Consider the following 13,561-nt stretch of genomic DNA (forward strand, 5'->3'; position numbering starts at 1 on the left):
ATTTTTTCTCTCTCCGAGAAAGGATGGCGAAAACTTTTTCATTGCGGTTGTATTATTATTAGAAGAGAATAAGATTCAGCTAACATCTGTGTTGACACTTCCTTGTTCCTTCTGTTTTCTTCTGAAGAATTGACATAAGATGCACACCTGTGCTGACACTTACCTTCCATTTTTCTTCTGAAGAATGATAGAAGATGCAGAGGAGAGGGGATTGATTTCACCTGGAGTCACAACACTAGTCGAGCCGACGAGCGGTAACATGGGGTTAGGATTGGTTCTATTTGCTATTCAGAAAGGTTACAGGCTCATTGCAGTTATGCCAGCTAAATATTCGCTTGACAAGCAGATCTTGTTGAGATTCATGGGTGCTGAGCTGCACTTAACTGGTATGATTAGTTGAAGAAAGTTATGGCATCACCTTAATTGCTTTTTTCAGTCATATTCCCTTGATTAAGGAATTTTATGGGTGACCTTCTTCCTTTGGGTGTAACGTATGTGCAGATCCGGCCCTTGGTTTTCCGGGCATGTTTGACAAAGTTGAACAGCTCCGAAAACAACTGCCTAACGTACATGTTCTGAATCAAGTTACGAATAAAGCAAATTCTGAAGCGCACTTTAGATTGACCGGTATGGATATAATATGTGTTCAAATGGTGCTTATATCTCGGTAAACAGGAGTTATCTGCTATCATTTTACGGATATAAGAGGATTAGCTGCTGTGGAATAGTTTTTTATGAGAAAGTATCATTTATGCATTTACTGTATTTATGAAAGTTTGTTTTTTTGCTTCTACACATGCTAATAGGGGTGTAAATGGTACGGACATTTTTCTGACCGACCGTCATACTATGCTAGTGCAAATATCTCTGTACCAGAAATTCAGAACCTGAATCCTTCGTGCAACATGTTACTCTACAGGTCCCTGTTGCCATCATAGTATAGAAACCCACCAAAATCTACAAGAATTTTGTATTATACTAGAACAGTAACCGTTACTGGTCAGGATTTGTATTACTAAACAAATTCTGCTGGTACTGTTGTAGCTTAATACTATGTTGTTACTACATGGTGTCATGATACCTTGCCTACTGTTTACAAACACAGGACCTGAGATCGCCTGTTCGCTTGCTCATAAACGATCGTAAATTTCCAGCCAGAAACAGTGTTTTTCTCTCACACCAAACCAGCCAGCAGTAAATAATCCACGATCGTTTACGGCCTCCCGAACAGGCTGGCAAGGTGGACATATTTGTGGCCGGTTCAGGCACAGGAGGCACTGTTTCTGGTGTCGGAAAGTATCTGAAGATGCAAAAGCCAGGCGTCAAGATCATCTGCGTTGAGCCTGCAGAAAGCCCAGTGATTTCAGGTAGTATTACACAAATGTAGAAACAGCAGTTAATTCAAAATAATATTTTGAAAGCCTTGACTCTTGAGCAGTGGCTTAACAAAATACAATATTTGCTATAAGAATCACAATCTCTAAAATTGTATCTGCACATTGATAAGCATTGGTATTCTTCAGGTGGCGCGCCTGGCAAGCATAAAATCCAGGGAGTAGGGCCAGGATTTATACCTGAAGTCCTAGACACCTCAGTCATCGACGAGACTGTCACAGTGACCACTGAGGAGGCCATGGCGAACGCGAGGAGGCTGGCCAAGGAAGAGGGCCTGCTAGTGGGCATTTCTTCCGGAGCAAACCTGGCAGCTTGCTTGAAGGTGCAGACACACATCCTAGCTAACTGACTCTCCTTGTCGCATTTCAATTCCCTGCCTGAAGGTTCATACAGTGATCCTTCGAGTGCGTCTTCAGGTCGCTTCGAGAGAGGAGAACAGGGGCAAGATGATCGTCACCGTGTTCCCGAGTGGTGGCGAGAGATACATGAACTCCGACCTCTTTGCAGATGTACGAGAGGAGTGCATCGCCATGACATTTTGATCTCCCCTTTATTTTGGAAGATAGCACTGCACTTTGGACTGAAAAACACTGAAAACCCAGGAATTGGGACTTTGGGAGCCATACTGACAAACATATTTCTGGGACTTGGTACTCGTATCTTCGAGTAAATGACACTGTGGAGGCAAACAGGTTTTACAGCTTATCATACAGGAGTATTCTATAAACATAACTCCTGTAGTCTTTGTCATTACACACATGCCGTAGAAAATTAGCCAAGCGCTTGGCCTATCTCTTTTCCTGCTTCTGCACATAAGCTATGGAAAACATATCGAAACCCGGACAGCAGCCGGACTTCAATCTTACAAGCAAATAAAGAATTCTCCACAGGCCTGGAATTTCAGAAGCAGCTCAAAACAGAAGGCATCCGGTGGTTACAACGGCCTTTTGTGATCATGCTTAGAAAATGCATCAAGTTCTTGCGCACATCATGTGAACTGCCATAAACCCAGAATGCATAGTATGGCATATAAAAAGAGAAGTCGTATAAACAGTACCGTGCTACTTATCCATCATACACAGTCTATAAAAGTCCAAATATGTTGAGAGAAATTCCTACTTCTCAAAATCACAAGATTAATCAAAATGCAAATAAACAAGTTCAAGCCTTCGATTTTAGAACATTTTGTTTCGTTATTTAATGGATTTATTTCCAGATAGAAATGTTCTCTATATATGACAAACCAATTTCTTTAATCCTAGGTGGCCAAGTCAAGATGCCAGCATAGAAGGGTGATTCTCTCTCTGTTTATATTCTTTGGGGGGAAAAATGCAAGAACAACAAATTAGTACTCTGTAAAGCCTTCTCCCTTACTATTGGCCATCGATTTTCAGTGTTTTATCTCATCCACTTAAGGCCAAACAGACAACCATCTTTGGTGCATGGGCAGAGCTCCATGGCACCAAAACATTCCTTAGAAATCAAGGATATTTTGTTGTCACTTGCAAGTTGCAACACTGGCATTACAAAATTGTCTCATACTGTAGAAAGTTTCTTCTCAGTAGCAATTTGGCCACTAACTGAAAGTACTAGTTTAGGTTCAGTGAAGTAATGTACAATGCAAACATCAGTACAAGTAAAAGTAAACAACTCAGCTAAAAACGAAACAGGGAAGTGCCAAACAAGTATCAGTGACCAGTGTATAGGTAAAACAATGGTTGAAATAGAACATCTTGGGCAAGCACGGTTAGAGAAAAGGGAAAGCTAATCCTGTCAAAGTTGAAAGTCCCAGTAATTAGGTAATTACAAGGACCTAGCAGAAGAACAACTATGTTAAGCACTTAAACTTCAGCCATGTGTGAGGCAGAAGCGACTGACAAACATGTGCAGTGAGGCTTCAAAATAAGCCAAACCAGTTCCTTCATAGATAACCAAAACATAACTTGAGCAATGCTAGTCAAACATCACTAGTGGTTCAATTGCAGGAACCAAGAACTGAGAAAGAGTGCACCATGAGTTGCAGTTCTACCATCTGCCTAGAAAATATAATGGATTTAAACATTTCATTCAAGATGTCATAATTAGACTCCAGAGGGCACAAGGCCAGCACGAGCTGTGGCATAAGCATGTGCTAGCCCAGAAAAAGAGTCCTTGTGACGGTCGATGAACTTCAATCTGAATTCCTGCTCTCCAATTTGAGCTAATCTGCAAAAATTGCTATTCGTCAATCCCTTTACCCGCAGGATCTTCATGGCAATATCGGGGCACTAGCCGCTTCTCCAGGCTGTATGCGAGCAGGGAAGGATTTTGCAGAATGTACTGTGGCTCCGGTCCAACCTCGTTGATCAAGAACTGGATCTTGGGGAGAAGGCACTCATCAGATAGTCCTAGAATGCTTGGCGTCTTGGACACAGCAAAGGCAGCTTCGCTCTCAGAGCAACCAAGACTCCTCTTCAGAAACTCGAGCGTGGCAGCATTCTTCTCTTTGTTGGTACGGGACATCGCTGCTACCATGTGTTTGAACATGGGCTATCCGCGGGACACCCCAAGGTCTTCTGCGCGCAGCAGGAAATCCTTGACGCGCTCTGGTTGGAACCCAATCAGCCACGGGCAATAGAAACACATCTGGGCAATATCTCGAGCGCTTAGACCGCACTGGCGAAACTGCTCGATGTTAGGCTTGATCACCCTATAAAGATCCTTGTTTAGGATGCTCTTGTTCCCCTTCACGACGGCTAGGACCAGCTCGAGCGAGCCAAAGGAGGAGATCAAGAACTCGAGGCTGGGACATACGTTGCCGAAACGGAGCGCCCAGCCGCCCAGTGATGGACTGTGAGGTCAACCAGGAGCAGATTCAGTGGGTTTACTTTACTATTGTAAGTGTATAAGGCACGGGAAACTGAGAAGACTTAGAGAGAAAGAAAGGAGTAAATGACCGTACCTTCAGGCTTGGCAGAGTAGACGCCATGGCAGCGGGTACGCGGTGCGAGCGGTGAAGTCCGGCGCGGTGATAGCCATGCAGAGGCGATGGTGAAGGCGGTGGTGGTTTTTCGTCACTGGCAGCATGCTCTCTTTAGATCGGGTTAGGGTTTCTCTGTAGGAGGGTTACAGCGACTCAGGTCAACCTCGTACCTCGTGCCCCGGCCCCAACTTCTTTTTTATGGTACTGTGCGACAGGGGCCCACCAATCATGGAGTGGTTGGACACCCTCGATCAGGGCGTTGATCCAAGGGCCGGGCCAATTGGTGGAGATCAAACTAACATTCTCCCCCTTATCTCATCTTATTCCTTAAACTTAACTTATTTACTTTATCTTGTTCTTATTCCATCATAGATCAGTGCATAGAGCGTGCCTCATCGTCACGGTATGTTGTCATTAGATTAAACAGCTATAACGCACATCTCTGTTTTGAAACAGATACTCGACTAGGCCCTTAGTATCCAGAAATCATAGGCTTTTCCATAAACCCATGTCGATTGTGTGTTCTCTGAACGTACTGGGTGGTTAGTCTTTCGTAAGCGGATCCGCAAGTACATACTAGGTACTTATGTGCTCAATGCTTTCAAAATGATTCTGGATTTTCTCCTTTACAACATATATCTTAGTGTCAATGTGTTTGGCAGCACACTTGACTTGTTGTCTTAGGAGTTAACTTATTTTAAATGGTTATTGTTGTTGCCTACCATTGTTAAATCCGGGTACAAATTTCCTTAACCTTCTTTTGCCTGTTCCTTAAGCCTCATGTCAAGCTATACTATGGTATGCATCACTGATGACACCATAACTGTTTCTTTGGAGCTTTTTTACAATAATGCTTCAACTGCGAGCGTTAGCAACTGCTGTGAATTTCACTATACATCTCGTCAAAACTTAACATTTGTACCTACAACTATTTGATAGTACTTGCCCTTTCTTACTCAGCATGAGGCCTATGATACTTTGTAAAATTCCAAGACATTTTTAACTCCATTCCAGTGATCTATATCTGGACCGGACTTCTGCCAAAATATTTCGGATACATAAACTACGTCAGGGTAAGTTCTTACTTGTACTTGTACACTCATCAAGCTTTCAATAGCTGAAGCATATGAAACCATGTTTATTTGATCGATCTCATATCGGTTCCTGGCACACTTAATGTTTCCATAACTATTACCCTTACTCTAGGAGCAGACGTAGATTTACTCGCATATATACTTTATTTCTTTAGAATCTTTTCTAAGTATGTCTTTGCGATAGTTCTAATACCCCATTTTCTTCTATCTAGGTGAATTTCGATTCTCGAACCAGTGACGCTTCACCAAGATCATTTATATTGAAACTTGATGACAAAACTTCTTCTTCTCCAATGATAAATTAACATCACTACTAATGAGTAGAGTGTCATCTATTCACATGATGTGGAAAGTAAATTTTCTATACTCGTGCTTTGCATAAACGCTATTGTCCTTCTCATTTTCTTTAAAACCCAAATATTTTCATTGTTTCATCAACTTCAAATACTACTGTCTACAGACTTATTTTAACCCATAAATGGATTTCTACAGGCGACATCCCATATGTTCTTTCTTTCATGACAAAAACCTTTTGGGTTATGCAATGTAAATATTTTTATATAAATTCTCGTTGAGGAATGTCGTTTTTACATCCATCTGATATAACTCTAAATTATAATATGACATTAACACCATTATGATTTTAAAAGAATTCTTACATAAGACTAGAGAGAAAATTCTCATTGTAATTTTTTCATTCTCTTTGCGTAAAGCATATTGCCACAAGTCGTGCTTTATATCTTTCTATATTCCCTTTAGAGTCACATTTTGTCTTGTAGACCCATTAACAGCCTACTGTTTTGGCTCCATTAGAAATTACTTCTAAGTCCCAAATATCGTTGGTACTTATCGAATTTATTTCAACTTTATAACTTCTTGCCATTTAAACGAGTAAATGCTTCTCATGGTTTCTTCAAATGAGGTGGGATCACCCTCCATTTGAATTTTTTCACTAACATAGACTTTATAGTCATCAGAAAACTGATCTACTAATTTTTTGAGACCTTCTAGGGCCTCAGCTACTGACACTTTTATATGGGGCTGTTGTTGCTCTTTATTACCAAGAGACAATTGATTCTACAGGCTCCTGTATTACAAGATCCTTGTTTACATTATTCATCTTCTTCGAAGAGCCAACAACAGGTGTTATATTAGTCATACAACATCAACATGTATTGTGAAATTCGTTGTTTTGAATAACTAAAGTGGGCACGCAGTTCCGCTTTTATTTAAGTCTTAGGTCTCTATATACCTCTACATACCATACTCCCCAGATCTTCTCATCTTTTCTAAAGATAGTGTATCTTCAAATATCTTATTTTGAATTTAATCCATTAAAATCTCATATGACGCTTTAAGCATCACCTTAACATCTTTGAGTCTGATCGCACTATTTTCTATCAGAACTTAAAAAAATCAGGAATTTAGCTATTTCTCTGCTTAGTGGTATCATTGTTGTAACCGTTGTACTCCTCCGATGGTCACATTCATCTTAATTAATCTTTATCTCACTCTTAATGAAAAGTGTCTTTCTTAATTGATCTTCATATTCTCCCCCTCGAAATATGGCATGAACTTTACTGTCATAATTTCGATAACTATTCAGAAAGCCTATAAACGAGGAGACACTTATAACTTACTTCATTCATATGATGTCATGTAAACAAAGTTATTTCTTGATCCGTTTAGGAGTACACTTTCCTTAATTCACTTTAAGAACTCAACAAGGTCTTTCATTAGCAGTACTTTTGTAAGTCACGCTTGCATATTTTCTTATTCTTTGGTTAGTATTGACCACGATGATGCATTTCTATTGTGCCATGGTCAATACTAGGATAGCCTAAAAGCTGCCTAAACTTCTCTCGCTATACGGGATAAAAAACATATGAGTCATCATAAAACTTCTCCTGCCATGCTGGATGGACTAGCATAATTACTATGCCAAAACTTCTCCCCATGCAGGATACATCTATACTAAAACTTAGTCATAACGACTAACACATTCACTTATACTTTATTTTCTAATTAAATCTTCCTGTTGGTTCTAATTTAATTAGAAAATTAGTAAACTAGCAAAAACTGTCCTGAACTGGCTTGACTCAAGCCTTTTCATTCACATACCCTAGCATTGCAGTTCGTTGGCATGCAGCCGAGTGATCTCGTCGGTTAAATAAACAAGGTGCTTCTGTATCAATTCTACATCATCGTTGGACAGAAAATAGAATTAATGCATAAAACTTAGAAATTAACTTGAAATCCATATAACTACTCTTCAAAATTAAATTCTTCCGTTGGTTCGAATTTAATTGAAAGATAATCAACTTTATTGCAGCGAAAACATGTTAATAAAATACATTCTATTAGTTCATGAGTATTTCTTGGTCCTTATCTACTCTGAAAAATTGATCATGTTGGTGTGAAATTTATCAGAGATTTAAAACTTAAACTTGAACTCATTATAATATTGTCATCATCAACGTTGGTCAGAAAATGACAATACCATAATCTGACTTAAACAAAACAGACTACTCCTCTAATTTTAATTTTTCCGTTGGTTCCAATTTAATTAGAGGATAAACATGATCATAATTTATTAAATATAACTACTCTTCAAATCAAATTCTCCCATTGGTTCGAATTTAATTAGAAGATAATAGACTTTAAACTTTGCAGCGGAAACATGAAAAACTATTTATCTACTTTTCAGAAGCATTTTACGGTGTATTTATCTACTCTCTAAACAATTTATCCCGTTGGTTCAAAATTGAATAGACATGAAAAACTAATAAAAAATTCATCAAAATTCGCTTATGAAAATAAATAAACTAATTCTGATCGGTACTGTGCATTTGGCTCGGCCTGGAGAAATAGTCCGCAACCCATTTTTGAAATCTTGCCTGGGCGCCCGGCCCAGCACGCCTAGGTGCTGGTCCATGACCCCATTCGCGTGCGCTTGCCCGCACTCCCCCACGCCCAGGCCGCAACCTAGGCCTAGGCCAGGAATCCCTATGCCCGCCTGGGCTGTAAGCCGGCCCGGTCATCGTCGCCTGTCCATCTCGATCGGACGGTCGTGCGCGCTGATCGGGAGAACAAAACCCCACCACCGCTCGGCCTGCCTACCTACCCAAACCCTAGAACCTCATTTCCTCCTCTCCCTTCTCTCTCTCGGGCCGCACAGGCGTCAGCGGCAGCGTCCATGGTGGCCGTCGGCGTCGGTGAGGAAGGCAGCCACCATAGCAAGTCTGGCTCCTCTTCCTCCTCTTGCTTTCTATTCCTTTTCCCCTTCTCTTCCTCAGCGCCGCAGTAAAAAACGACCACGACACGACGACAGCCCGTGGCGGCTGGAGAAAAGGAAGGTGGCAGCGCGGCTGTGGGGCCCCTCGTCGGCACGCGCGCTCGCCCAAGGCTGAGAGCATCGCCGTCGAGCGGCTTTGTGGCTGCGCCCTTGACCCCAAAGCCCAAGGCGTAGGCCGCGCAGTGACTTGACCTCCCAACCGGCGGCTTGGGTGGTTCTTCCCGCGCGACATCGAAGCAACGCCGACGGTGGTGACAACGGCAGGTGAGCCCTAGGTAGGCCCCTGTCCCGTCCGTCCATCATTCATCAGATTCGGTTTAGGGTTACTCCTGTTTCTGTTCGCTCCCCCAGCCGCTCGGGTGGCTTCCCGCGCAGCGTCGAGACGACGGCCGGTGGTGATGGCAAGGTAAAATCCCGCCGTCTCTAATCTAGGGTTAGGGTTAGGATTTGGAGAATTTGAAAACCTGTTCATCTCCTTCTAAATTCGTTCTTCTTTTCTACCCTAAGACTTAGATCTACACCCTAGCGTGGCTCTTGATACCATTGATGGACTGTGAGGTCAACTAGGAGTAGATCTTGTGGGTTTACTTTACTATTGCAAGTGTATAAGCCATGGGAAAACTGAGAAGACTTGGAGAGAGAGAGAAAAAGAGTAGAGGGCCATACCTTCGGGCTTGGCAGAGTAGACGCCTTGGCAGCGGGTACGCAGTGCGCGCGATGAAGTCCGGCGCGGTGGTGGCCATGCAGAGGCGATGGTGAAGTCGGTGGCGGCTTCCTATCGCTAGCAGCACACTCTCTTTAGATCGGGTTAGGGTTCCTCTATAGGAGGGTTGCGGTGGCTCAGATCAACCTCGTACCTCGTGCCTCGGCCCCAACTTCCCTTTTATGGTGCTGTGCGATGGGGGGCCACCAACCATGGAGTGGTTGGACGCCCCCAATCAGGGCGTTGATCCAATGGCTCAATTGGCCGTTGGGCCAATTGGTGGAGATCAAACTAACACCTAGGAGCCGACCAAGAGGAAGCGTGAGATCTCCGGAGCGGACAGGCCGATGCGGTCACGGAGAGCGAGGAGGCGAGGCCCGATCTTGTTTACACAGGAGCGGAGGATCAGCGGGTCCGCGGCGACGGCGGTGGCGATGTCGGCGTAGGAGAGCAGGGTGAGGACGGCGTCGGGATTGGAGGCGGTGTGGAGGCGGGAGTAGCAAAGCTCCTCGAATGGTTTCCCGACTTCTCTGGATGCCTCCTTGAACGCTTGCTTGGACGCCTTGCGGGCTTGCGCTGGGCTGAAGCCGCAGGTGGCCACGAGGTAGTCCTCGAGGGAGAAGGGGGCGGCCGCGGAGGCGGAGAGGAGGCACGCGCGGTGGTGGTGGATGGGAGAGAGCAGCGGGGATGCGGCGCGGAGCAGAGGGAGGAGGTGGTTTCGGAGGCACAGCATCGTGGCGGTGCAGCTGGCTCGGGCGGCGACGCGGTGAGTCGGCGCTGGGTGGGTGGAGGTACTACCCTGAAGTCTGAAGCCTTGGACGCTCGAGTGGGCTGGACGGTGCCTACTGCCTAGTGGGCCAGTGGCAGCACGAGGGCCCTGTCCTTACGACGAATGGTGCGACAAAACTCAGCGCACGTTTAGCCCGGCCCGTGGAGGAGAGCACGAGGTGCGTGGCCCGTGACAACTCAAAAGGGCCCAAAGGTGGGAACTGAAAGCGCATGTTTTTGTCCCACCTCGGAAGGGGAGAGACGGAGTGACAGGTGGAGGCGAGTATAGTAAGCGGGGGCGGGCGACCTGCAGAAACAATCTTTTGCGCTTGGGGCAATGGCGCAGCTTATGAGGTCATACCGAGCCGCGTCAATGGCTGGTTGAAAACTATTTCCAAACCTCCTTTTTGGTCCTCTGGGCCACTGAGAATTTCTGGAAGGGCTCCTTCTCTTCGGAGAGGAGAAAGCCCTACAAATCAATTGTTAGTAGTAGCTAATTGAACAGAATCAGTTTACCAGGTGGCCTCTGGCTGAATGCCTGCATATCTACGTACAGCAGAGCCTAGTGTTCAAATTATCTTGCCTGCTGATTCAAAAGCCGGGCCGGCCTGATCAAACCCCAAACGTCAGACGGTTACCCTGACACGTGGTACTTTGGGTTTTTTTTTATTATACTAGAAAAGAAAAACTATCAAACATGAATGTTCGCTTGTTGGTTTCAGCCAGGACTTATCAGTTAGTCAACAGTATTTTCCGCTCACAACAAACCAGAATCAGCCGGACTTATCAGCCTAGAAATCAACCAGCGAATTGGCCGATTGATATAAGACGATGATGGGTTTAAAACTATAATTTATTTTATAATGAGTACAACATCTTATATTATAAGTGAATATGATAATATCCTATAAAATGTATCGGATTAGAGTATATTGTTTTAATAAAATCACAAATAAATCAAGGAGTTAATAGTGAAGTTTTTAGTTGTTAGGAATTAGAGAATGGTGAAATTCAAAAATTCATAAAATTTCATTTATTATTTATTTTTAATGTTTAAAATGATTAGCACTCATGGAGGGGCAAAAATCCGGCGGACGGGATTTCTGCCTGGGCAATATTGAACTATTGGGGTTCAGATTCTCTAACTTGCCGAAGGAAAGTCACCGGTGACTTACTCCATGCCTGATGCCCTCCATTTCACATCCAACGGCTGATAGAAGATGCAACTTTTCCACCCCAAGCAGTAAAGTCCAGCTGTGGTTTTGGCCCAAATATAGCCCAACTCGGGATTATTATATATGAAACAGAGAAATAACATATAGTTTTACTAAGTATTTTCATAGCAAAATTAAATGGGCATTTTACTAAGTATTTTTAATGAGCAATACTATGGTAACATCTTTACTTACTAGGAGGTAGTACCTCAAATAAATCTATTCCCTTGATTTTTTATAGTTTTTTGAATTAATTATTAATTAATCTATGAAAAGAAAAAGAGATATAGTCAAATCCTCCTAATCAGCACCTTCCTTGCCGCACCTTTTCTTGTGCTCGCCTTTTTCCTTTTTCCGTTTTGTGACTGTGCATAAATATTTTATCCTACTAAAATAACTGATAAAGCATACATTATATCTTGAATGCAAATTCAAATAATCTTTTTTTAATTCACATACTCAGTTAAAAAATATGTTATATACATAAAAAAATATCAACATCTAATTAACACGTTAACTGAATCATGAACGTTGACGATGTAAAACATATTACACGCTAACATGAACGTGAACGTCGACGGTCTAAAATATACATGTTATTAACACGTTACATAATTGAGTATGTACGTTAGCTGGCTCGATTAAAATATGTTACATAATTGAGATGCTCTTCTAATAAAATACAAGCTGTCATATATATTGAACACGTAAAATGGCCATGTAAAATATCATGTATGCACCTAAAGTTTTTTTTTTCTCTATGTCAGGTATTGGCCACGTACGTAAGTTCAGAAATTTATAAGACATAAACTTGTAGTGGAGGTGGAGCATAGCATCTAGTTTCGGATTTTCAATGAAATGATTAAAAAGTCTTTTATTTCCATCAAAAAAAATTCCACCAAAAAAAATTCCGCGCATGGGGGAGGGCAGCCAACCACATGAAGCCATATTGGGCCAGAATCACCGGTGCTGGGCTTTGCTATTGTGGTGGAAAAATTGCTTTCTTCTTTCAGTCATTGGATGTGGAATGGAGGGCATCGGGCATGGCATAAGTCACCAGTGACTTTCCTACAGCAAGTCAGAGAATCTGAACCCGAACTATTGACCTCCGGATGGCCACGGCACCTACAAGCTCGCGCCAGGCGGGGATCGCCCGCTCCCCGCGCTTTCCCCTCCGCTTCTTGTGCCTGCAACCGTGCAACTCTCTATCCCTCCGCTTTCCACACACATGTACAGCGTCCCAGCAGCTGCAGCAGGTGGCTGTGGAAGGTAAGCCACATCTCAACATGTACAACATCTGATCTACTTTTAAAACATCCAGATAAAATATTTTCACCATGAGTTAGAAGACAGATAAAACACTTAAAACATGCGTACAAAACACTTGCAAAACACCTGAAAACACTAAAAAGCCATTGCAAAACATATGCAACATACAGATAAAAACACTTGCAACATATGTGTGAAACATATGCAACATCTAAATAAAAACACTTGCAACATACATATGAAAAAAATGATCAAACATTTGAAACAGTAGCTTGCAACATTAACGTATAACCATTGCAACATCCCAATCTATTTTTGCAATATCCATATAGAACGAAACATCAAAAATAATTGAAACATACTTTTACAACATATAGGAGGAGTGGTCGGAACCGGTTGATTCCGGCCGTTAGGGTGGGAGGCGCCGCCGAGCGGCGACATGCAAGCACCAGCAGCACTAGCCCCGTGCTCGTGGGTACCCCATGGCTCGGCCGAGGACAACCTGAGGTTCCCCTGGCACGTGCACCCAACCACCATCGCAGGGCCTTCGGCGGCGAGGTATCCCGACGGCGTTGGGTTAGGGAAGAGGCCGGGGAGGCACTGCCGAACTGAGTCAGGAGGCGGTGTGGTCGGCTTGGGCTTTGCTGCTGCTAGTGGACGCGAGAGAGACTGAGAGATGGGGAGGGCGAGACGGAATGAGGAGATTTTTTTTTGAGAGAGGCGAGCAAGACGGAGTGGGAAGCCACGTCCCAACGGATGCGGGTCGACGGACCGTTTCGGCCGTCCGTTTCGACCTTTATGAAACAAAACAAAATAAAGAACGCTTTGGACGAAATAAAGAATGTTTGAACGCGGGGTTCT

At 43.3% G+C, this 13,561-nt stretch overlaps 1 protein-coding gene and 2 pseudogenes across 1 annotated transcript; 2 read left to right on the forward strand and 1 right to left on the reverse strand.

The window, feature by feature from the left end:
- The first annotated feature begins 184 nt into the window (after window positions 1-184).
- On the forward strand, window positions 185-3,477 carry LOC136523435 (cysteine synthase-like). The gene is made up of 5 exons (XM_066517120.1): window positions 185-386; window positions 502-667; window positions 1,210-1,367; window positions 1,524-1,717; window positions 1,812-3,477. The coding sequence occupies exons 1-5, from the start codon at window positions 185-187 to the stop codon at window positions 1,935-1,937; spliced, it is 846 nt and encodes a 281-aa protein (XP_066373217.1). The 3' UTR covers window positions 1,938-3,477.
- LOC136521299 (transcription termination factor MTERF8, chloroplastic-like) lies at window positions 3,477-10,182 on the reverse strand (annotated as a pseudogene).
- A 353-nt stretch (window positions 10,183-10,535) lies between these two features.
- On the forward strand, window positions 10,536-10,686 carry LOC136525107 (U4 spliceosomal RNA; annotated as a pseudogene).
- The last annotated feature ends 2,875 nt before the right edge of the window (window positions 10,687-13,561 follow it).

Source organism: Miscanthus floridulus, chromosome 18 (assembly GCF_019320115.1).
Source record: "Miscanthus floridulus cultivar M001 chromosome 18, ASM1932011v1, whole genome shotgun sequence".
NCBI classification, from domain to species: Eukaryota; Viridiplantae; Streptophyta; class Magnoliopsida; order Poales; family Poaceae; genus Miscanthus; species Miscanthus floridulus.